Source organism: Jaculus jaculus, chromosome 10 (genome assembly GCF_020740685.1).
Source record: "Jaculus jaculus isolate mJacJac1 chromosome 10, mJacJac1.mat.Y.cur, whole genome shotgun sequence".
Lineage (NCBI taxonomy): Eukaryota > Metazoa > Chordata > Mammalia > Rodentia > Dipodidae > Jaculus > Jaculus jaculus.
In genome coordinates this window covers 101,653,956-101,679,337 of record NC_059111.1, presented here as the reverse complement: position 1 = coordinate 101,679,337, position 25,382 = coordinate 101,653,956, and the positions used below count along the sequence as shown (strand labels likewise).

Here is a 25,382-nt window from a genome sequence, read left to right as displayed (position 1 = left end):
CATCACTAGGGTCATACAGCCTGGGCAACTCTTTGGCGGGGTTAGGCAAGGCAGTCGACCTCTGTTTAGTGTTTCTTTCTTTCTTTATTTATTTGAGAGCAACAGACAGAGAGAGAAAGAGGCAGAGAGAGAGAGACAGAGAGAGAGGAGAGTGGGCGCGCCAGGGCCTCCAGCCACTGCAGATGAACTCCAGATGTGTGCACCCCCTTGTGCATCTGGTTTACATGGGTCCTGGGGAATCCAGCCTCGAACCGGGGTCCTTAGGCTTCACTGGCAAGCACTTAACCACTAAGCCATCTCTCCATCCCTAGTGTTTCTTCATCTATAAAAAAGGCTGATTGAAGCCGGGTGTGGTGGCGCACGCCTTTATCCCAGCACTCAGGAGGCAGAGGTAGGAGGGTCACCGTGAGTTTGAGGCCACCCTGAGACTACATGGTGAATTCCAGGTCAGCCTGGACTAGAGTGAGAGCCTACCTAAAAAAAAAAAAAAAAAAGACATCAGCTGGGCAGAGTGACATAGACCTTTGATTCCAGTACTTGGGAGGCAGAAGTAGGAGGATCACCACTGTGAGTTCCAGGTCAGCCTGGGCTAAAGTGAGACCCTACTTCGAAAAAAAAAAACAAAAAATAGTTAATGAAATAAAAATATCTAAAATAGGATAGGAAACAAAAAAAAAAATAAAAAAAATAAAATAAAATAAAATAGGATAGGAGAGATGGCTCTGTGGTTTAAGGCACTTGCTTACAAAACCTGCAGGCCGAGGTTCAATTCCCCAGTATCCATGTAAAGCCAGACACACAGTTTGTTTGCAGTGTTAAGAGGCCTTGGTGACCCCATTCATTCCCTCTCATCTCTTTCTCTCTCAGCTTTGGTCAGGTGTATGTCAGAGTCAGGCTATAGACTTTTTCCTGCCCCTAAGAGATGTTCCTCCTTTTCTACTTTATCCAAATATCATCAAGCACAGATACATACTCCTTCTCACAGCAGCTTTCTAAGTCATAAATAACCAGTCAGTCATCTTATCAGTCATGGACTCTGTAACATTTCACCTATGCCCTGGCAGACAGGTGGCAATGAGGTAGAAGATGGAATGTTCATACCCATATATTAATGCTACTCTCACTTTTGGTTATAGAAGCTTCTCTTTTCAGATGGCAGTGACCTTGGGAATGACTCAAAAGGCACCATGGTGCTGAGAAGAAGTGACAAAGGAGTGCTCAGCACTGAGACATCTCTATTACACTTTCCAAGGCTCAAGGTCCATTGCGGAAGAGGTGGCAGAAAGAATGTAAGAGCTGAAGAATGTAAGGGTAGGACTCCTTACAACGTGCTCCTCCAGACACACAATGGCCTGGATATCCATGACCTCACAGTGCCTGACACTACCTACACAAGACCATCATAATAGGAAGAAAAGATCACAACATCAAAATAAAAGAGAAACTGAGAGGAGGAGGGGATATGATGGAGTGGAGTTTCAAAGGGGAAAGTGGGGGAGGGAGGGCATTATCATGGGATATTGTGTACAATCATGGAAGTTGTTAGTAAAAAATAAATTAATTAAAAAAAAGATTTGAACATCAAAATGTTTTTGGTATCCTGGGAGGTCCTAGAACTGATCTCTTACAGAATGGAGGAATCAACTTTAACTCCTATCCCTATTTTTCAACCTGGAGAGAAGCAAGGGGACACAATGGGAGGGAAAGGGACAGATCTGATGTCATGTGTAGCACAGATCACTTACCTCCGAGGCCTACCTTGGACTATCTTGCCTTCCGGAGCTGGAGACTGACCCATGGCTTGGGTGAGACCAAACATCCCATCAATTGGGGAAGCTCCTGGGAGCTAGCAGACTCAGGGCCACACAGGGAAAGGTGGAGAGAGGCAATGACTGGGACCCCTCTCATGGTGACATAACTGTAGAATGACCCAGCAATGGTCGGGGTGTGGATTGAAAGGCAAGCAGAGGTAGAGATAGGAAAGGCAGAGATCCCAGAATCCTTCATCAGATGTGACCCAAAGAGCAGAGACAGGGGAATTCTTTCCCTAGTTGAGTTAGTGTTTAGAACTCCATGATGAGGGCTGGATGGATGGCTTAGTGGTTAAGGCACTTGCCTGCAAAGCCAAAGGACCCAGGTTCGGTTCCCCAGGACCCATGTAAGCCAGATGCACAAGATGGCACATGCTTCTGGAGTTCATTTGCAGTGGCTGGAGGCCCTGATGTGCGCATTCTCTTTCTCTCCTCTCTCTCAAACAAATAAATAAATATTTAAAAATGTATTTTAAAAAATGAACTCCAAGCTGGGCGTGGTGGTGCACACTTTTGAACCCAGCCCCCAGGAGGCAGTGGCAAGAGGATTGCAGTGAGTTCGAAGCCACCCTGAGACCACATAGTGAGTTCCAGGTCAGTTTGGGCTAGAGTGAGACCCTACCTCAAAAAGGAAAGCCAGGCATGGTGGCGCACACTTTTAATCCCAGCATTCAGGAGGCAGAAGTAGGAGGATTGCCATGAGTTCGAGACCACCCTGAGACTACATAGTGAATTCCAGGTCAGCCTGGACCAGAGTGAGACCCTACCTTGGGGGTGGAGGGGCCAGGAGAAAGAAAAGAAGGGCTGGAGGGATGGCTTAGTGGTTAAGATGCTTGCCTGCAAAGCCAAAGCCAGAGGACCTAGGTTCAATTCCCCAAGACCCTCGTTAGCCAGATGCACAAGGGGACACATGCATCTGGAGTTCGTTTGCAGTGGTTGGAAGCCCTGGTGCGCCCATTCCCACTCTCTCTTTGACTCTACAAAAAGTACCCCACAATGAAAAGGTGGCATTCTGTGGCCTAGTGGTTGCCACCTATGTGGTTCTCCAGCCCATTCATTGTCTTGGCCACCTGAGACATGACAACTCGGAAGCCACACCCACATTTTCAGGCTGCTGGGTTCTTCTGTGCAGTGAGCTGCGAGATGCAGCCAGCTGGGCTCTTGGCTCAGTTCTCATGGTACCTTGCCAGTTTGCTGCTGCAGATACCCCGTGGCCCTGGGAGCCATTAACCCTCCAGAAGCCAAGCCTCTGATCTTTTCAAAAGTGCACACTTAGAATGATGCAAACAAAACAGGAATGCTTTAAGAAACTGCTTGCACTTTGTAAAGTTCTATTCTGAAGGTCTGCAACATTGGAACAGGTACGGCATGAAGAATTTAGAAAAAGCCTCAAAGATTTTAATGGGATGAGCATTTTTTGTTTTTGTTTTTGTTTGTTGAGGTTAGGGTCTTACTCTAGCTTAGGCTGATCTGGAATTCACTATGTAGTCTCAAGGTGGCCTCCAATTCTCCGTGATTCTCCTACCTCTGCCTCCTGAGTGCTGGGATTAAAGGTGAGCGCCACCATGTCTGGCTTGAAGTTCCTTTTATTGTAGCTATTACTGGTTTTTTTTGGGGGGGGGGAGGGGGATCCCACTGTGCACTCAGGCTGGAGACCCTGCTTGAGTCTCCAGAGAGTGGAGAATGCTGGGATTACAGGCATGTACGCACCATTATGCCGACCCTGGCATTCCTCTTGATAGGCAATGCTGTTGTTTTGCTTTTTTCTAAGTTTTTTCGAGGTAGAGTCTCACTCTAGCTTAGGCTGACCTGGATCTCACTGTGTTGTTCGGGGCTGGCCTCGAACTCACAGCAATCCTTCTACCTCTGCCTCCTGAGTGCTGGGATTGAAGGCGTGCGTGCACCTTCTTGCCCAGTTTTCTCCCTCCCTCCCCCTCCCTCCCTCTCTCTCTCTCTCTCTCTCTCTCTCTCTCTCTCTCTCTCTCTCTCTCTCTCTCTCTCCAGCACCCCATTTGACGATCCAGTAAGGTGAAGTCTGTCTTTTCACCCCACCCCTGCTTTAGACCTTTGGCCATCCCCGGAAGCACGGCTCAATTCTAATTCTTCTGGAGGTCCCACGATTGCAGGCGAGCAGAGCATTCCTGTAGGATACAGACTGGCCAGGCCTGCCCCCAACACCTGCACACTGCCACCTTCTGGCTTAATGCCCATTCAGCTGGCACTCCTGTGCTCAAAAACCTTTCAAACCTGCCAATCTGGCCTTACTGCGCTCACTCCTTAGCTTTCCCCAAATACCAGGCATGGTCCTCAGCCATACTCTTCCCTCCTCCCGGACTGCCTTTCTGGCCCTCCCTCATCCTCCTCACTCAACATCCAGGGCCGATCAACCCTCCAGGGAATTGTTGACTCTGCTCCAGCCTGGATACCTGACTCCCTCCTCTGGAAGACGTTTCCATGTGAACCTCTGTCCCGCAGTCCGGGTGTACGTGCCTTGATTGTCCCTATGTAAAAGGGGATCTCGGGACAGTTTAATTTTGCTCTTCTGGGAGCTTTTCCTGATCAGCCTGCCTGCTGGAGGGTTTGGGGGCTCTTCTGTGAGGAACTGGGTCCTGGGTCCTTAAAAATTGCCTGTCTCAAGACCGTCACTACAGCTGCCAGGCTGCCGGGCACGGGGGAGGGAGGGGCAGTGTGGCGGCTGGGGGGGGGGGTCCACTGCACAGCTAAGGTTCCCCCAAGAACAAGCTCATGGCCCTGAGTGTGGCTGTGGGTTCCCTGCTGTCTAAATTGAGGTCTCAAGGCTGGAGAGATGGCTTAGAGGTTAAGGCGCTTGCCCGCAAAGACAAAGGACCCAGGTTCGATTCCCCAGGACCCACGTAAGCCAGATGCACAAGGGGGCTCATTCGTCTGGAGTTCGTCTGCAGTGGCTGGAGGCCCTGGTGCACCCATTCTTTGTCTCTCTCTCTCTCTCTCTCTCTATATATATATATATATATATGTATATATATATATATATATGTATATATATATATATATATATATATATATATATATATATATATATATATATATATATATATCCTTTCTCTCTCAAATGAATAAAATATTGCAAACTGGGTGTCTCAGCCCCGGGGTTGAGCGCATCCCTACATGGGGGGGTGGGGGTCCCCGGCCTCCATGTGGAACGGGGAACCCACGCGGCGATCTTCAGCACAGAATGGGTTAAGCCATCGTATCTCTCTCTCACCCCCCCCCCCGGACCCCCGCCGCCGCCGCCGCCGCCGCCGAAAGGGAGAGGTGGGGGGCGAGTCGTGCAGAAGGTCCTGTTTACCGTGGCTCCCCTCGGCGGCGGGCCCTGGGAGAGCGGTTACCGTGGCAACCGGCCGGGCGCCCGCCAGCTGCGGATTAGCTCTCGGGAAGCCGGGCGGGATGGGCCGGGAGGAGGGGGGCGCGCGGCGCGGCCCGGCCCAGCGTCTGCGCGCGCGGGGCGAGAGGAAGGGGCCGCGGCGAGCCGGGAGCGGCGCGGAGGAGCGGAGCGCGCCGCCGAGGGCCGCCGGGAGCGCGCGCGCGCGGGGAAGCCCAGGGGCTCGCCGCGGCCGGGGGAGAGGAGCGCGGGACAAAGGCGCGGAGCGGCTGCGGGCCATGGCACCCCGGGCCCCCGCCGCCGCCGCCGCCGCCCGCCCCGCGCCGCCCGCGCGTCTCGGCGATGCGCCCCGGAGCCCGCGGAGCCGGCGTCTGCGGAGAGGTAGGGTCGGGATCCCGGGGCGCCGGGGGTGGAGGGGGGGGGATTGGTGGTTAGCCGGGGTGGGGGGGTGGGGGGGTTGCACACCGAGAGAGAGAGAGAGAGGGGGTACGGGAAGGAGGGAGGGAGAGCTGCCGGGATCCAGGGCTGGGGAGTGGCTCGGGGCCGACGCCACCCTGGGCTTCCCCGCAGGCGGGCGCTGGGGACCCGCAGGCGCCGCCGTCCTGCTGCCCCGCAAAGTGTGCAAACTTGTGCGGCGCGTGCAAACTTGTGCGAAGTGTGTGTGATCCTCGTTCGAAGTGTGTGTGATCCTCGTCCCCGGGGCCGCGTGACTTAGGGCTGCCCGAGAGTGAGCGAGAGAGTGGGTTCACCCGGGTGGGAGAGTCCAGACGGCTGAGCAGCCAAGCCCCCCCCCCCCCCCCCCCCCCCGGCCCTTTCCCCTGGCTGTGGTCAAGAGTTTGCAGTCTTGGGTCTCCAAGGAGGTGAGGAAGCTTGGATTTTACTTCTCCCTCTCTTCCCCCACCCCGTCTCCAAGGATGGAGTGGGGAGCAGATGCAGCCCAGGGGAAGTGTCTGAGCTGCACAGGATATGAGCATGTTGGGGAGGGTCCCCGAGCTCTGGATTCAGACCACTGAGCTCAGCCCGAGGGATCCTGCTGTCGTGAGGGGCCTGGGCAGGAAGCTGGGCAAGTGCCCTTCTGGGCCATGGATTGATTGGAACAAGGGAAGTGGTTGAACCCAACTGGCTGGGGGAAAAAAGCAGAATGACTTCTGGCTGGTGTTCCGATGGGCTTTGGGGATGTGACTACATCTCCCCCAATGACATCAGGTAATGATGGGGTGGGGTGATAGTATTATAATGGCCACCCTGCAGTAATTTGTGTATGAAATGCTTACACCCTCTCTGGTAACTACATAAAAGAACCAGATAGTTTCCCAGGGCAGTGGCATACCTGAGTGGAATAGAAGTGTTGGGAATGGCCAGTTTAAGGACTGAAGCAGGATTCTGAGAGGAAGTCAGGGGCAGATAGAAACAGAGACTGCCTCGAACTCACAGTGATTCTCCTGCATCTGCTGGGATTAAAGGCAACTGCCGCCACGCCTGGTTTTTGAGATTTAAGTCTCACACACACACACACACACACACACACACACTGTCTGGCCTCAAATTTATGATTCTCCTGCCTACATCTTCTAAGTGCTGGATTATGTGTGTGTCTCCAATGCTCAACTCAGAGACTGTTTTTTTTTTGTTGTTGTTGTTGTTGTTTATATTTTAAAATATTCACTTGAGAGACAGTGAGTGCATGTTTGGGTACGTCACCGCTGCAAATAAAGCGAACTCCAGACACATGTGCCACTTACTGCATCTGACTTTATGTGGATAGTGGGGAATTGAATGAGCTGTCAGGCTTTGCAAACAAGTGCCTTTAACTTCTGAGCGAGCTCTCTGGCCCCTTGATTTTTAAAAAATATTCTTTATTTATTTATGAGAGAGAGAGAGAATATGAGAATGGGCATACCAGAGCCTCTAGCCAGTGCAAACAAACCCTGGACACATACGCCACCATGTGCATCTGGCTTACATGGGTAACTGGGGAATCGAATCTAGGTCCGTAGGCTTTGCAAGCAAGCACTTTAAGTGCTGTGCCATCTCTTCAGCCCTTGATTTTGTTTTCTGAAGTAGGGTCTCATGTAGCCCAAGCTGACCTCATAGTTGCCATGTATCCGAGAATAACCTTGAACTGTAATTTTTAATTAATTAATTTATTATTATTATTATTTGAGGTAGGGTCTCACTCTAGCCCAGGCTGACCTGGAATTCACAAGGTAGTCTCAGGGTGGCCTTGAACTCATGGCAATCCTCCTCTCTCTGCTTCCCAAGTGCTGGGATTAAAGGAGTGTGCCACCATGCTTGGCTGTTACTGATTTTTTAAAAAAGATTTTATTTATTTGAGAGTGAGAGAGAATGGGCATGCCAGGGACTCCAGCCACTGCAAACAAACTCCAGATGCATGCACCCCCTTGTGCATCTGGCTTACGTGGGTCCTGGAGAGTTGAACCGGTATCCTCTGGCTTCACAGGTAAGTGCCTTAACTGCTAAGCCATCTCTCCAGCCCTTTTTACTGATTTTTAAATAAATCTTTTTATTTATTTATTTTTATTTATTTGATGGGTCGGGGGAGAGATAGAGAGAGAATGGGCACACCAGGGCCTTCAGCTGCTGCAAATGAACTCCAGATGCATGCGCCACCTTGTGCATCTGGCTTATATGGGTCCTGGGAAATTGAACCTGGATCCTTTGGCTTTGCAGGCAAGCACCATAACTGCCAAGCCATCTCTCCAGCCCGAGCTGTTATTTTAAACAATTTTAATTAATTAATTTATTTGAGAGATAGAGAGAGAATTGGCACACCAGGGCCTCCAGCCACTGCAAAGAAACTCCAGACACATGTGCCATCTTGTGCATCTGGTTTATGTGGGTACTGGGGAATTGAACCTGGGTCCTTAGGCTTAGCAGGCAAGCAAGCATCTTAACCACTAACCCATCCCTCCAATCCCCCTCTTTTAAAAATACATTTATTTGCAAGCAGGGAAAGAATGAGGAAGAGGGAATGGATGTGTCAGGGCTTCTTGCTACTGCAGACCAACTCCAGATACATGTTTCACTTTGTGCATGTGGCTTTACATAGGTCCTGAGGAATCGAACCTGGACCATCAGACTTTGCAGGCAAGTCCCTTTAACAGCTGAACCATCTCTCCAGCCCTCAACCTTGCATTCCCCTCCCAAGTGATGGGATCTCAGCCATGTGCCACCATGCCTGGTTGTATGTGGTCCCTGAGATGAAACCCAAGGCTTCATGCACTCTCTCATCTGAGCTATTTCCCTATCTTGCAGACACTGTTTTTGAGGCAAGATAACAAGGAGGCTGGCAGAGGGGCTGATGTCTAGTCCTTTACTCTGGAAGACTTGAGCCTTGCCCAGGCATGCCTTCATTCACATAAATGGCTCTGTGTGCTGGGCAGTGGGGACACTGATGAAGAATTCCTCTCTCTCCCTTCAAGAAACGCTTCAGCCTGGCCTGGCCTGGCCATGAGTGCTGCAAGCCATAGAGACAGGGAACCCAAAGAGTTTCCAGTTCAGGAAAGGACCACAGAGAGAGGCTGGTTAGGCTGAGCCTGGAGGTGTCTTTACCAAGGAGTTTAAAAAAAAAAAGGCTGGAGAGATGGCTTAGTGGTTAAGCTCTTGCCTGTGAAGCCTAAGGACCCAGGTTCAAGGCTCAATTCCCCAGGACCCACGTTAGCCAGTTGCACAAGGGGGCGCACGCATCTGGAGCTTGTTTGCAGTGGCTGGAAGCCCTGGCGTGCCCATTCTCCCTCTCTCTCTCTATCTGCCTCTTTCTCTCTGTGTGTCAACTCTCAAATAAATAAATAAAAATGAACAAAATTTTTTTTTTAAAGTATGGAAAGTTGTTTTGGGCAGTGAGAACAGCTTGCAGAATCACCAAGATTGGCAAACGAGAGAGAATCCAATGTAATTGCAGTGGCTTGAGTTCTCCCCCCCCCTTTCTCTCTCTCTCTCTCTCTCTCTCTAAGAAAGCAAGGCGGGGCCAGGAGAATTTGTGTGTGGGAGGAGTTCACCAGAGCCAGAATGATGGACCAGCTTTGAGTCTTAGGAGGCTCACCCTGGCCGTGGGGTGGAGGCTCTGCAGCACCCAAGCCAGAATTACGGTCCAGCAAGGCGATGGCAGTAGCTGAGGTGAGGGGAAAGAGGATGGAAAGATTCCAGAGATCTAGAGGTAGGTGCTGGTGATGGGCTTGGGTGCAGGGTGAGGAGGTAACTGAAACTAAAACAAAATACAAAAAAAAAAAAAAAAATTTTTTTTCAAGAGAAAAAGCGAAGCAGGGGGAGTGGACATTGTGAATGGCCTGAGTGGAGCTGATTACAACACTTGGACAACGGATTTGGCCCCCCGTTTTCTGGCAGTGTAGGAACAAACAAAAATGCACGGGATTGCATAGTTCTGGATTTGGGACAACAGAAAGCATACAAATGACTTTTCAGAACAAATTTTTTCCTGGAATTGAACTCAGCTGGGAGTTTCATCAAGGGAACTTCATGTAAAGACTAGAGAGTGACAGAGGGGAAAAAAAAAAATGTCTTCATTGAATAAACAAAATGAAAAACATAGATAAGACCAAAAAAGAAAAGAAAAGAAAAGAAAGAAACAAACTTTGTCATCACTGTTACAAAAGATGGGATGTATGACTATCATTCTTTACCATCTACCTCTCAGAACTAGGAGATCCCTTCCTGGCTGTCTGTCCATGACCTGACTGACCTCGGAAGCTAGGCAGCACAGGCCTCATGAACTCTTGAATGGGAAGAGTGGGGGCACAGCCCGCATTTCACTGATGGCTGGAGTGTCAGCTAGGGGAGCAGACAGTTGTGACTCAGTGCCATTGCTCAGGGGAATTATAGAATAAGGAGACTGTGGTTCCATAAGTGGAGGAAGAAGTGACATTTATTTCCCTGAATGGGGGCTGGAGAGATTTGTCAGTGGCCAAAGGTGCTTATTTGCTTGCTTGCAAAGCCTAACAGCCCAGGTTCCGTCTTCTGGTATGCCAGATGCGCAAAGTGGCATGTCTGGAGTTCGTCTGCAGTGGTAAAAGGCCCTGGCATGCCCATTCTCTCTATCTCTCCTTGCAAATAAGTAGACATAAAATTTATTTCCCTGAATATAGAGAAGTTAGCATCCAGCTGCCCGGCCACAAAGTATAAGGAGGTAATCATTCTTAGCCTGCAGGTGGTTGGGCAGAGACCCCAGTATGAAGAAGCCTAGCCAGGTAGAGCCTAGTATACCAGCAACTGGAAATCCTGTTCAATGGCAAAACAGGCAGAGGTTATAGGAGTAGCATTTTGAGGCTCCATTGAGATTGGCAAGTCCACTGGGCTTGTTACTGAACCTGCCTCTAAGAGAATGGGATTCAGAAGATCTTGGATCCTCTCCCCAAAGAGGAGTTGAGCGTGGGAATATTGGTGGCTGCAACAAGGGGAAGTTGTGGACGAAGGAGGACTGGAAGCTGAGAGGAGCTACAGACTACACTGTTTGCCTAGTGACTCTTCCTTCCCCTTGGTGTCTTCACAAGGCAGGGAACCTGCAAATCTCTTGCTAGGCCTTTCTACTGTGCCCTTTGAAGTCTACATGGTTTCTTCCAACTAAAGCCAGCTTTTTATTTTATCATATACACACACACACACACACACACACACACACACACACACACATATATATATATATATATATATACACACATATGTATGTATGTATGTGTGTGTGTGTATATATATATATATATATTTTTTTTTTTTTTTTTTTTTTTGTGGTACTCTACACAGAGAAACTTCTGTAGTAAGGAACTATAGAAATGATACCTAAAGGCTGGAGAGATGGTTTAGCAGTTAAGGCACTTGCCTGTGAAGCCTGAGGACCTAGGTTCACCTCCCCAATACCCATATAAAGCCAGATTCACAAGGTGGCACATGTGTCTGGAGTTTGTTTGCAGTGGCTAGAGGTCCTCCCTCTCTCTTCCTCCCTCTTTCTCTCTCTCAAATAAATAAGTAAAACTTTTTTAAAAAATGATCTCTGAGAGTACAGTCTTTACAGGACCTTTTTATTTATTTATTTATTGTTTTTTCAAGGTAGGGCCTCACTCTAGCCCAGGATGACCTGGAACTCCCTGTGTGGTCAAGGTGGCCATGGACTCTCAGTAATTCTCCTACCTCTGCTGAGATCATAGGCATGCTCCAAATGTCTGGCTTTAGCCATCTTAAATTCACATTAAGTATGGCATTCTGTTCTCCCCATCAAACTTCTTGCTTGTTTATGACAGGGCCTCCCTGTGTAGCCAAGGCTGGCCTCACATTTGGGATCCTAATGCCTTAGCCTCTCAAGAACTGAGATTACAGGTGTGTACCACCGTACCTGACTCAAAGTTCTTAACATTTTTAACCTGGTTACACATTAGAATGTATATTTAAGTTCCAGAGAGGGGTTTTTGTTTTTTGAGTTTTGCTTATTTTGTGGTACTGGAAATCAAACCCAGGCTGGTCCTCACACATGCTAGGTAAGTACTCTACCTCAAAGGGATTTTGGGGTGGGAGGGTTGGAGAGGGTCTCGTTCTAGCCCAGGCTGACCTGGAATTCACTATGGAGTCTCAGGCTGGCCTCAAACTCACAGTGATCCCCCTACCTCTGCCTCCCGAGTGCTGGGATCAAAGGCATGTGCCACCATGCCCAGCCAAGGGAGAGAAGGCTTTTTAAATAACTCATGTCTGGATCCCTCTCTAGACCAATCTCTCAGAGTGGGCTCTGAGCATTAGTGGATTTGTCTACTTGCTCGTTGGAAGCTTCAGGATGATGTTAAGATTCAGCAGTGGGCCTGGAGAGTTGGCTTAGCAGTTAAGGCGCTTGCCTGTGAAGCTGAAGGATCCAGGTTTGATTCCTCAGGACCCACATAAGCCAGATGCACAAGGGGGTGCACATATCAAGTTTGTTTGTAGCAGCATGGAGGCCCTGGTGTGCCCATTCTCTCTCTCTCTCCCCCGCCTCTGCCTCTTTCTCTCTCTCATAAATATTAAAAAAAGTTTTGGGGCTGGAGAGATGGCTTAGCAGTTAAGTGCTTGCTTGTGAAGCCTAAGGACCTTGGTTTGAGACTTGATTCCCCCAGGACCCACATAAGCCAGATGCACAAGGTGCAGCATGAATCTGGAGTTCGTTCGCAGTGGCTGGAGGCTCTGGTGCGCCCATTCTCTCTCTTTCTCTCTCTCTCTGTCTTTTTCTGTTGCTCTCAAATAAACAAAAAAGAAAAAGAAAAAAAGAAAAGCTTTGGCAGAGGCTGAGAGAGTGGCTGCTTGACCCATGTCAGAGATGCACTCCTCACAGGGCCCCGCAGAAACCCCAGTACCTAAAAGATCCCAGTGTGGGTGTGGTCACAAGGCTTGACTTGTGTCCTACGGTCTCTGTGTGGCTCCTGGTCTTTCTGCTTTGCAGTGTTTTGCAGGTCTTCCTGGACTGCTCTGTCAGTCACCTTGCTGAAGACTGGGGGACAGGGGTTTCTTCCCTGATGCAACCCTGGACTGGCGCTTCTAGGAGAGATGCTGGTGAAACCACCTTCTCACGTGCTGGGTTTTGCACACGCACCTTGTGAACCGTGGCACCTCAGCCATGTATTCCCACCCCTGTGTGGCATCAGGGATTGGCCTGTAGGACCAAACCAAGATTCATGAGCTCAGGGGTGGACCTTTCTCCACCAGAACCACTGGCCTAGGCTACCCTAAGCTGTCTTGACATCCTTTTTTTCTGGTTAGCCAGCAGGAGAATTGTCAGGCCCATCTGCTCCTTTGGTGATAGAAGACAAGTAATGAATTCAGCTCTCTATATTTGATGTTCAAACATAGACAGCACTGGGCTAAAAAGATGGCTTAGTGGTTGAGGCACTTGCCTGTGAAGCCTGAGATCCTGGTTTCAATTCCCCAGTGCCCTTGTAAGCCAGATGCACAAGATGGTGCACATATCTGGAGTTTGTGTGCAATGGGTAGATTTTCTCTGTCTGTCTGTCTGTCTGTCTGTCTCTCTCTCTCTATCGATCTATCTATATCTATGTCTATGTCTATATCTATATCTATCTATCTATCTATCTATCTATCTATCTATGCTGTCTCTCAAATAATAAAATATTTCAAGAGAAATAGACAGCATTATGCCCCATAGTCAAACTTTTTTTTTTTTTTTTTTTTTTTGCATGTGTGTAGTATGTGGTGTGGTGTGGTGTGTGTGTGTGTATGCAGAGGCACACACCCCATGCGTCTGTGTGTGGAGGCCAGAGAACAACACTGGCTGCCTCTCCTCCTTTGTCACTCCTCTGTGTGTGTCCTTAAGACAGAATCTGTCACTGAACCCAGAGGTGCTGTTTTTTTTTTAAATGTTTGTTTTTGTTTTTGTTTTGGTCAGACTGGTTGACAAGTTAGCACTGTGATTTTAGGGGTCTCCTCTTCCAACAGGACTCAGGACTGTGTGTGTGGTCATGCCCAGCTTTTTATGTAGGTGCAAGGGAATTGAACTCAGGCCTTAGGCTTTCTCAGGGCCTCATGCATGAGCATCAAGCACTTACCCACTGAGCCATTTCTCCAGCTCCAGACTGTCCTTTTTGGGGGTAAGGGAGGGTTCTGAGGTAGGGTTTCACGATAGCGCAAGCTGACCTGGAATTCACTGTGTAGTCTCAGGGTGGCCTCGAACTCACAGCGATCCTCCTACCTCTGCCTCCTGAGTGCTGGGATTAAAGGCGTGCGCCACCACACCCAGCTCATACGGTCTTTTGACTTGATTTTTTTTTTTGGCTTTACAGACTTGAGGGGAAGCTCCATGATGGCTGGGGAAAATGATGGCATGAGCAGAGGGTGGAAATGACCTCCTGGGCAACATCAGATGGACAACAGCACCAGGAGAGTGTGCCAAACACTGGCAAGAGGAAGCTGGTTATAACACCCATAAGCCCACCCCCAAGAATATACTGCCTCCAGGAGGTGCTAATTCCCAAATCTCCATCACCTCAGAACCTAGCATTCAGACACCTAAGTTTATGGGGGCCATCTGAATCAAACCACCACAGAGGTCATAGGTATCCAGGCCATTTTGTATCTGAACAGTTGCATTGTCAGGAGTCCTGCCCTTCCTTCGGCTCTTACATTCTTTCTGCTACCTCTTCCACAATGGACCCTGAGCCTTGGAAGGTGTAATAGAGATGTCTCAGTGCTGAGCACTCCTCTGTCACTTCTTCTCAGCACCATGGTGCCTTCTGAGTCATCCTAAGGTCACCGCCATCTGAAAAGAGAAGCTTCTCTAACCAAAAGTGAGAATTGTGCTGGAGAGATGGCTCCATGGGTTTAGGCATTTGCCTATGGAACCTGATGACCCAGGTTCAATTCTCCAGTACCCACATAAATCAGATGCAGAGGGTGGTACATGCATCTGGAGTTTGTTTGCAGTGGCTAGATGCCCTGGCATGCACATTCTCTCTCTATCCTTCTCTCTTCTCTCTGTGCTTGCAAATAAATAAATTAATTAATAAAAAAAAGAAGTGAGAAGTGAGGGCTGGAGGGATGGCTTAGCGGTTAAGGCGTTTACCTGCAAAGCCAAAGGACCCAGGTCCGATTGATTTTTTTTTTTTCTTTTCACAATTTTTATTAACATTTCCCATGATTATAAAAAATATCCCATGGTAATACCCTCCCTCCCCCCCACCCACACTTTCCCCTTTGAAATTCCATTCTCCATCACGATAGATATACATACATACATACATACATACATACATACATACATACATACATTTGGTTTTTTGAGGTATGGTCTCACTCTAGTTCAGGCTGACCTGGAATTCACTCTGCAGTCTCAGGGTGGCCTTGAACTCACGGAGATCCTTCTGCCTCTGCCTCCCAAGTGCTGGGATTAAAGGCGTGCACCACCACGCCACGCCCGGCTTGACTTGATTTTAAAATCTGTGTCTTACTAGGGTGAAAAAAGTCAACTCTGCATGGAAGGTGGACCATGAGACTTTACTATTATTATTCTTTTACTTCCTTCTGATGTGTTTACCACCCCCCCCCCCCCCCCCCCCCCGGCCCGCCGTCTGTGTGCAGTCTAGCAGACTAGAAGAGAAGTGCACGCCGGCCCCATTTCTCTAATTACTGAGTTGTGAAAACCCCAGCAGTCAGATGTTCCCCTGGCCTTAGGGGTGGAGGAGGTGAATCACCCTTGAAGCTCTTGCTGCAAGCTTAGGGAAGAGGAGTATTGTCCTCTAAGGTAGGGATCCTGGAGGCTCCTGACATCAGACTTGCCTACGGGTGGAAGTAGAAGCAGAGATAAAGCTGGGGGGGGTGGGCCAGGATGGGGAGGGGTCACAAATGTGACTTTGGCTATGACAGTGCTTGCATTGCAGACATGCACCGCCACGCCCAGTTTATACAGAGCCGGGGATGGAAGCCAGCCTTTTCACGCGTGCTGGGCCCGCATTCTACCTGCTGAGCCACATCCGCTACCGTCTTCGTCATACTTCCTTGTTCTCAGGAGATGCAGTGAAATTGATTTAGCAGGAATTCCCTGCAAATCTGGAGGCTAATGGACAATAATAACCTTGTATTCAAGCTGGAGTGTGGAAGGGGATACCAGCATGCCTAAGGTCTTGGACCACAGAAAGTGGGGTGGGGGGGATGTCGCAGACTGAGATAGGGTTAAAAGAGAAATGAGCACTGGGCTGGAGAGATGGGTTAGTGGTTAAGGCACCTGCCAGCAAAGCCAAAGGACCCAGGTCCCATTTCCCCAGTACCCACCGTAAGTCAGGTGCACAAGGTGGCACATGCGCTTGGAGTTGGTTTGCAGTGGCTAGAGGCTCTGGTGTGCCCATTCTCTCTACTACCTCTTTCTCTCTATCTCAAATAAATAAATAAAATATTTTTATTTTTTTTTTAATTAGCCAGGCGTGGTGGCGCACGCCTTTAATCCCAGCACTCGGGAGGCAGAGGTAGGAGGATCGCCGTGAGTTCGAGGCCACCCTGAGACTACATAGTGAATTCTAGGTCAGCCTGGGCTAGAGTGAGACCGTACCTTGAAAACAACAACAAAAAATTTTAAATTAATTGTTCTAGACAGAACCTGGCTGTCCTATAGCTGAGCCTTGTGGCCACTGGCAAAGGCCAAGAGCTGGACCCTCTATTTTTGGGTTCACTTGGGTTCATGTCCCTAGTATTCATTCATGTAGGGCCTGGCTCACAGGGGTGGTGCATGCGTGTGGAGTTTGTTTACAGTGGCCGAAGGGCTTTGCGTGCCTGTTCATTTTCTCTCTTCTTCTGTTACCCCTCCGATAAAGAAATTTAAGGTTTTTTTTAAAAGTTATTAATTTTTTTTTAATTTGGGGGGTTTATTTTTATTTATTTATTTGAGAGCATCATACAGAGAAAGAGACAGAGAGAGAGAGAGAGAGAATGGGCGTGCCAGGGCTTCCAGCCACTGCAGATGGATTCCAGATGTGTGCGCCCCCTTGTGCATCTGGCTAACGTGGGTCCTGGGGAATCGAGCCTCGAACCAGGATCCTTAGGCTTCACAGGCAAGTGCTTAACCACTAAGTCATCTCTCCAGCCCTAAATATTTTATTTACTTGTTGGAGGGAAGGAGAAGATAGAAAGAATGGGTGTGCCAGGGCCTCCAGCCATTGCAAACAAACTCCACTTTGTGCAGCTGGTTTACGTGGGCCCTGGGGAATCGAACCAGGGTCTTTGAGCTTGGCAGGCAAGTGCCTTAACTGCTAAGCCATCTCTCCAGCCCAAGAAATTAATTTTTTTAAAATTATTTATTTATTTATTTGAGAGCGACAGACACAGAGAGAAAGACATATAGAGGGAGAGAGAGAGAATGGGCGCGCCAGGGCTTCCAGCCTCTGCAAACGAACTCCAGACGCGTGCGCCCCCTTGTGCATCTGGCTAACGTGGGACCTGGGGAACCGAGCCTCGAACCGGGGTCCTTAGGCTTCACAGGCAAGCGCTTAACCGCTAAGCCATCTCTCCAGCCCAAGAAATTAATTTTTAAAAAAAATCAGAGTAGAGCCTGAGTCTTAGGAAGGTGAGAGACTGGGTGGGTAACCTGAACTTGCCTGCAAAGCTTGTTCCTCTCAGTGAGTCAGAGGAGGACGGTGGTTCCCGTCCCTTCCAGCTCACCACGGAGAAGTGGTGACTGACCGCCTGTCCCCAGCACACGAAGCACTGGAGCAGCGTCTGTCATTTCACATGCATTTCTCTCCTTCCTGGGAAGCATAGATAAAACTCTCCAGATGACCGAGAAGGGCAGAGAGAGGTTAGCTGGGAAGGCGGGATGCTCTTGTTTGGTCTGGGACAAGCCCTGAGACAGGGCAGCTTGTGGCCCAGAACCCATGTCCCCTGCTGGTACAGGGAGACCAGTTTACATGGGCTCGGTCAGGGTCAGCGCCGCAAAAGCAGAAAGGAGGTCCTGAAGCCGCTGCCTGATGTCCCCCTGATCCTCACCACGGCAGTGTATCCGGCTGTGTGAGGGTGGCCGCAGAGGCGTTCTCTCTTTCACCTTCTGAACAGCAGGTGAGGTTTGCTCAGACTTGGAATGGAGCGTGTGGCTGTTGAACCCCAAGGAGAACTCGCTGGAATCTCTCGGTGACTGTCATCCTTTCCATCTGGCCAGTTTCATCGTTTGTATTTGTGACAATCAGCGACACATACAAACTCCCAGGACATCAAAGGGGGACCAGTGTACTCTTGTTTACCTCCCAACTGACTGAAGCATCAAACAGGATGGGAAAAAGGCCGAGGAGGGGAGAGAGCTGTTTAATGCCTCTCAAAACAACCACATTTAGATCCCGGGACCACAAGGACAGGGCCGAGAGCGCCTCATATCCCAGGCTCTCCTTTCTTGAATGTGGGACAGCCAGGATGCCGGGCCTGCCAGCGAGCAGAGACCTGGCCCAAAGGGGCAAAGAGGCTGCCTGTAGCTACACCTACCGCTTGGGGTTCGGGTTGCCAGTTTGTTGGAGGAAAAGAAAAAGAGAAGGCCACTTTCAGGATGTTGAGACACCTTACAAATGGAAGATTCCCTGGAGGTCTACAGGTTCCTTCCCCACACCCCTGAAAGTGGTTTCCATCCGTCGCGAACCATCTGCTGAAACCACAGGCCGGGTCACTGATGGTAAATGCAGTGGCCAGTTTCCTGTCCTCATGGCTGGTGATCTAGCAGATGCACTTAACCCTTCTTACAACTAAGTCAAGGTTGATGGGGAATAGTTATGCACTGAGACTGTTGTGCTAGTTGCCACAGTATTGAAATGCTGCGGTGCCAATGTGTGAACAGTCACTGCTCTGAACCCCCTGAGTGTCCCAGATTCCTAGGATCACATAGAACTCCCGTTTGAGAGTTAGCAAGCTGGGCATGGTGGCGCACGCCTTTAATCCCAGCACTCGGGAGGCAGAGGTAGGAGGATCGCTGGGAGTTCAAGGCCAGCCTGAGACTACATAGTGCATTCCAGGTCAGCCTGGGCCAGAGTAAGACCCTACCTCAAAAAAAAGGGGGGGCGGCTGGAGTGATGGCTTAGTGGTTAAGGTGCCTGCCTGCAAAGCCTAATGACCTGAGTTCGATTCCCAGGACCCACATAAGCCAGATCAATGTACATGATGGCACAAGCGTCTGCAGTTTGTTTACAGTGGCTAAAAGCCCTGTTGTGCATCCATTCTCTCTACATATCAACCTATTTCTCCCTCTCTCTCTCAAAATAAATTGGAAAAAAAAGAGCCAATAGATCATTCTGACTGGGTGATTCCCATTGTCACATCTTTATTACATATTTTGGAGACTGACTCCTTACCCTAGATTACCATACTGTTTTGGTTGCACCAATTTTCTTCTGAAAAAAAGAAAAAAGATCTTTACTGATTTTTTTTTTCTTCATTCAAGTATTTATGCATCATTTGCAGTAGGCCAAGGCCTGGACTAGATATAATAGGGAAATAAAAAGTGCAGAAGCGGGCTGGAGAGATGGCTTAGTGGTTAAGGCACTTGCTTGAGAAGCCGAAGGACCTAAGTTCAGTTCTCCAGGTCCACGTCTGGAGTTCGTTTGCAGTGGCTAGAGGCCCTGGCGTGCCCATTCTCTCTCCCTTTGTCCCTCTGTATCTAATAAATAAATAGATGAAATGACTTTTTTTAAAAAGTCCAGAAGCTTGTTGCCTGGCACATGCCTGGAATTCTATCTGCTGGGAGGCGAAGGCAGGAAAATAACTTGAGTTGTCAAGCTGGACAACACAGGGAGGTCCTATAGTAAACAAACAAACAAGCAGTCCTGTGTGCACGGTCCGGCATCAGAGCTCACCTGCTGTCTACTTGGAAGGCCTAGAAGTAAGTCATCAAGGGTGACGTGGTGAGGAGCAACCCCCAGTCACAGGCCTTGGACCTCTGCCTTTTCTTCCTCCCCCTCAGACGTCTCATTCATGCGCACACTGTGGCTTTCCCCATCTGGAGCTGTCTGTTCTTTCTCCCTCATTGTTCTGCCTACCTACTCTATAGATTTCTCCTAAACAAACTTGACCTTACCATGTGAGAAAGAGAACACATATTCCCTAGGATAGGGATAGTGCATTAGCTCAACCCATTAATCCTGTAGATTATGTCATTCACAAGGGCAGAGCCCCAATCATTTTAAGGCTCTCTTCTCTTTTTTGGAGTTAGGGTCTCCCTCTAGCCCAGGCTGACTGACCTGGAATTCACTATGTAGTCTCAGGGTGGCCTCGAACTCACGGCGATTCTCCTACCTCTGCCTCCCAAGTGCTTGGATTAAAGGCGTGTGCCACCACGCATGGCTTCCTCTCTCACCGTTTAATAGCTCTGAATGAGGATTAAATTTGAACATGAGCTCTCTAGTAGGCAGACTATATAATATTAACATAGTGTTTAAGGGCAACCAGATTCTACTTGTATCAATGCAGACTGTGACTCTCCAACTTCCATTGCCTTCCTTTGGACCCTCCAACATTTGTTTCATAATATCTACTGTCATTCAAACTCAGCCTTTAAACTAGTCTCAAACTGTGGTTTTTAGAAATTTTTGTTCACGTGTGTATGATGTGTGTATGCATGTGGATAAACGTGGGTGTGTGTGCAAATGTGTGCACTATGTGTGGAAGGCAGCATTACCTTCAGGAACACTGCTTATTGCTTTATTTTTATTTTTAGGCCAGGCTGATCTGGAATTCACTATGTATTCTCAGGGTGGTCTCAAACTCACGGCGATCCTCCTACCTCTGCTTCCCAAGTGCTGGGATTAAATGCGTGTGCCACCACGCCTGGCTCCTCACTGGTTTTTGTTAAATATGTATTACACATTCCCTGGACCCAGCTTGTCTTTTTGTCTTGAACAGTTGTAATCTTTTACATCCATTCAGCTGCCTGCGGTTTTGTCTGTTATCTGTACTTTATTTAGATATTTACAGAGAGAGAGAGAGAGAATGGGTGAATGGGTGTGCCAGGGCATCCAGCTACTGCAAACAAACTCCAAATGCATGCGTCACCATGTGTATCTGGCTTTACGTGGGTACTGGGGAATCGAACCTGGGTCCTTTGGCTTTGCAGGCAAGTGCTGTAACTGCTAAGCCATCTCTCCATCCCTTTTTTTGTTTTGTTTTGTTTTCAAGGTAGGGTCTGGCTCTAGCTCAGGTCAACCTGGAATTCACAATGTAGTCTCAGGTGGCCTTGAACTCATAGCAATCTTCCTACCTCTGCCTCCCGAGTACTGGGATTAAAGGTGTGCGCCACCATGGCTGGTTTGTAGATTAATCTTATTGATCAGTTTCTAATTTATCCATATTGGTTCAGATTAGCTAAGTGAAATAGTAAGCAAAAGATCACTTTCCATCCCAAAATTTAGCTAAATAAAAATGAACACATGTCCAGGCATTGCACAACTTCTGAGTACGGAACCAGGCACAGTTAGGAAGCAAACAGAAAAGAGACCTCAGCTCCTAAGACTCGCGCTGGCCTGTGGAAGGCCAGGACAGCAGGCTGCACTGGCCCAAGGGGGCAAGAGGCTGAAGGTAAGCAGGGTCCTGGCTGTTCTAGATGCCCCGCTTCTGCTGCAAAGTAACTGTCCAATTATGTTGTCAGAACAATCATGTTTGAGGGTTGGGGTGTGTGTGTGTGTGTGTGTGTGTGTTGTTGGGATATATTTTTTTTAAGATGGCCACAGTCAGGCATGACAGTCCACATCTTTTTTTTAATAGGGCATGGTGGCTCACACCTTTATTATTTATTATTTTTATTGTATTTATTTGAGAGAGAGAAAGAGGCAGATATGAGGGAGAATGGACACGCCAGGGCCTTCTGCCACTGCAAATGAACTCCAGATACATGTGCCACCTTGTGCATCTGGCCTACATGGGCCCTGGAGAATTGAGCCTGGGTCTTTAGCTTTGCAGGCAAGTGCCTTAACTGCTAAGCCATCTCTTCAGCCCGGCGTTGGGGATTTGAAACCATGGCTTTGTGCCTGCTAGGCAAGTGCTTTACTGCTGAAATGAATCCCCAGCCCAGTTGGGACTTGTGTGAGAGTTCCGCTGCCCTATGAACCAGCGAGGCTGTCCTCTGAATAAGGATGTGGTTGTTTTTATCAACCCAGGGCCCTGCATTATCATTCCTGTTAGCATTACTTGGCAGGGTTAGGCTGACTTTATAATAAGACCTTTGTTGAGCCCTTTTCACAGGCTGTGTGCCATGCCCAGCACGTCACAGGTGCAATCTCCCTTCATCCTTTCCCTGGTCTTTCAAAGCAGTTGCAGCTGTCAGCTCAGGGAGGACTAAGGCTTAGGGAAGAGCTGACCCAAGCTTCTGCAGCTCTCGGGGTTCACTGGCATCTACACCTGGCTCTGGAAACATCCATACTATTTGTTTTAACCCCTGTGCCAGGCCGCATCTCTCACCCCTTTCCCAGAACCTTGGGAGCAGCCAGGGCAGCGGCCTCGCTGGGCTGTCTTGTGCTGGCCCCGCGGACGGCATGGGAGATGACGTCTCCCTCTAAGACTGCTGTCTTTTGTCCACATGTGCTGGCCAGGGGCCAGGCCTGGAAACTCTTCGCTCATGGAAAGAAGGAACAGAAGTCAGCCAAAGAGGGTGGGAGGGGGAGGGGAAGGAAGAGAAGAGAAGGACAGGAAGGAAAGAGAGAGGAGTTTGCGGGCAGCGCAGCTGGAACCAGAGATGCCTGCCAGAGAGCAAGCGCGTGTGACCTTCAGGTACATTCCACCCAAGCCGCTGTTTGGTGTGGTGTGGACATCCGGCCTTGGGAGGCATAGCCCTGGAGCTCATGCCAGGACAGGGTGACCCTGCCGCCCTTCCTCCGTGTTGCTGTTCAGTGAGGTGAGGTTAAAGTGACTATCAGCGAAGCCTGAAGGGAGAAAAGAAGTCCTAAACAGCAGCGTGAGGCTGCATCGCCCATGGCACGGGGGCAGGGAGAAGGGGCTGGTTGTGCTTTAATGAAATCAACTTAGTAACAAGTCACCGAGCCCCTTCGGGTCCAGGAGTGGAAGACCGTACCTTGCCTCCTGGGTACACATTAAGCATCTGGAACAATCCTGAGTTGGACAACCTGAGTTCATTGAGCATGCATAGGACCGTGGGAAAAGCTCATCCCTCCAGACCTCTGTTTCCAAGTCTGTAAAGGCATCAGTAGGAAGGATGGAGTAAAAGCCTAGCTTGGTGGCAAGTGCCTTGGGAGGTAGAGACAGGAGAAGCAAGAGTTCAAGGTCAAGCTCAGCCCAGCGGCTCATGCCCATGGGAGGCTGAGGTAGGAGGATCACTGAGTTCAACGCTAGCCTGGGCTCAAGTGAGACCCCTGCTTCAAAAAAAAAAAAAAAAAGTCAAGGTTATCTTTAGCTACTAGTTAAATTCAAGTGCAGTCTAGGCCACCTGAGACCCCGACTCAAAGCAAACAAAAGCCAGGCTTGGTGGTTCATGCCTTTAATCCCAGCACTCAAGAGGCTGAAATCAGAGGGTCATCATGATTTGAGGCCAGCCTGGGTTGCAGAGTGAATTCTAGACAGATTTGTGTGTTCATTCTTTTTTTCTCACTCTGTTGCCCCAGGTTTGGCCTTGAACTCATGGCAACCCTCCTACCTCAGCCTCATGAGTGCTAAAATTAAAAAAGTGCAACATGCTGGACATCATGGCACATGCCTTTAATCTCAACACTTGGGAGGTAGAGGAAGGAAGATTGCCATGAGTTCAAGAAAACAAAAAAAAAAGGGGGGGTACCACCATGCCCAGCTTATTCTTTTTTACTTAGTTATTTTTAAAAATGTTTTATTTGGGCTGGAGAGATGGCTTAGCGGTTAAGCGCTTGCCTGTGAAGCCTAAGGACCCCGGTTCGAGGCTCGGTTCCCCAGGTCCCACGTTAGCCAGATGCACAAGGGGGCGCACACGTCTGGAGTTCGTTTGCAGAGGCTGGAAGCCCTGGCGCGCCCATTCTCTCTCTCTCCCCCTCTATCTGTCTTTCTCTCTGTGTCTGTCGCTTTCAAGTAAATAAATAAAATGTTTTATTTATTTGCAAACAGAAAGATATAAAGAGAGACAAAGAGGATGCACAGGGCCTTCAGCCACTGCAAATGAATTCCAGACGCATGTGCCACGTTGTGCATCCGCTTTTACATGGGTACTCAGGAATCGAACTCAAGCCGTTGGGCTTTTCAGACATGCACCTTAACCACTAAACCATCTCTCCAGTCCCTTATTCTTTTTTATTTATTTGTGTGTGTGTGCGTGTGCTGGGGCTCCTTGCCACTGCAAAAGAACACCAGACACTTGTGCCACTTTTTATATCTGGCCCTCATGGGTGGCTAAAGAATTGAGCCCAGGCTGGCAGGCTTTATAAGTAAGCTCCTTTAGCCACTGAGCCATTTTCCAGCCCCTTGTTCTTTTTTTTTTTCCAGGTAGGGTCTTACTGTAGTCCAGGTTGACTTGGAATTCACTATGTAGTCACTGGCTGGCCTCTAACTGACTACCTCTGCCTCCTGAGTGCTGGGATCAAAGGTGTGCATCACCACTGCTTTTTGTGGGTTTTTTTTTTGGAGATAGGTTCTCACTCTAGCCCAGGCTGACCTGGAATTCACTAAGTAGTCTCAGGGTGACCTTGAACTCATAGTGTTCCTTCTGCCTCTGCCTCCCAAGTGCTGGGATTAATGGCCTGTGCCACCATACCCAGCTTTTTTTTTTTTAATTTTTTGAGGTAGGGTCTCACTATAGCCCAGGCTAACCTAGAATTCACTATGTAATCTCAGGGTGCCCTCGAACTCACAGCAATCCACCTACCTCTGCCTCCCCAGTGCTGGGATTAAAGGCGTGCACCACCACACCTGGCTTTTTTTTTTTTTTTAATTGATAATTTTCCTACATGTAACATAATGGTTTTTGTTTTTTGGTTTTTCAAGGCAGGGCCTCACTGTAGCTCAGGCTGAGCTGGAATTCACGATGGAGTCTCAGGGTCGCTCGAACTCACAGCTTTCCTCCTACCCCTGCCTCCTAAATGCTGAGATTAAAGGTGTGCGCCACCACGCCTGGCTCACACACTATATTTTGATCATGACCCCGTCCTGTTACCTTCTCGTCCCCCCTCCTGTGAATCGCTTCTTTTTTCCAGCCAGTCCCTCTTCTACTTTGATGGCTTTAGCAGTTTCCTTCTCGTTGCTGGAACAAAACACCTGACCAAAATCGGTTTATGGAAGAAAAGGGTTTATTTCCGATTTATAGTTTCTAGGGGAAGTTTCATCATGGTGGGAAGGTATGGCAAGAACCGACATCACGTCTCCCGTGTCGGTTGGGAGGAAGTACGGTCAGCTAGCACCGGCTGGCAGGGCTGGCCCGCCCTGACACACCTCCTCTGGCAGGGCTCCACCTCCCAAAGGCTTCTCCAGCTGGGGATTGAGCATGAAGCTTAATCACAGACGCATGAGCCTCCTGAGGACATTTTACATGCAAACCAGCACAATGGCTTTTTTTTTTTTTTTTTTTTTGTCTTTCTTCGCCACCCATGATCGAGTGTTAATGGGCCTAATATTGTGCAGCTCCTTTTGAAACTGTCTCTCAGTGAACCTATGAAAGCTTACCAGTTTGTTTAGACTGGCCAGTCAATAAGCCCCCAAATTCCCTGTCTCCATCTCTCTAGTGCTGGGATTACAGACAATAATATATTTTTTTAAATATTATTTATTTATTTATTTCAGAGTGA

General features: G+C 49.0%; 1 protein-coding gene across 6 annotated transcripts in view; it reads left to right on the top strand.

Moving 5' to 3' along the window:
- The first annotated feature begins 5,496 nt into the window (after positions 1 to 5,496).
- The window catches only part of Dennd2a (DENN domain containing 2A), a 129,219-nt gene continuing 109,333 nt past the window's right edge, over positions 5,497 to 25,382 (top strand). For 2 of the 6 annotated variants that reach the window (XM_045160717.1, XM_045160712.1), the window contains exon 1: positions 22,445 to 22,519. In XM_045160717.1, coding sequence (XP_045016652.1) covers positions 22,467 to 22,519 — 53 coding nt within the window. In that variant the 5' untranslated portion in view covers positions 22,445 to 22,466. Of the gene's footprint in view, positions 5,554 to 9,224; positions 9,350 to 22,345; positions 22,396 to 22,444; positions 22,520 to 25,382 lie in introns of those variants that run through there. The other 4 variants (XM_045160718.1, XM_045160715.1, XM_045160714.1 and 1 more) reach the window with 4 other exon arrangements.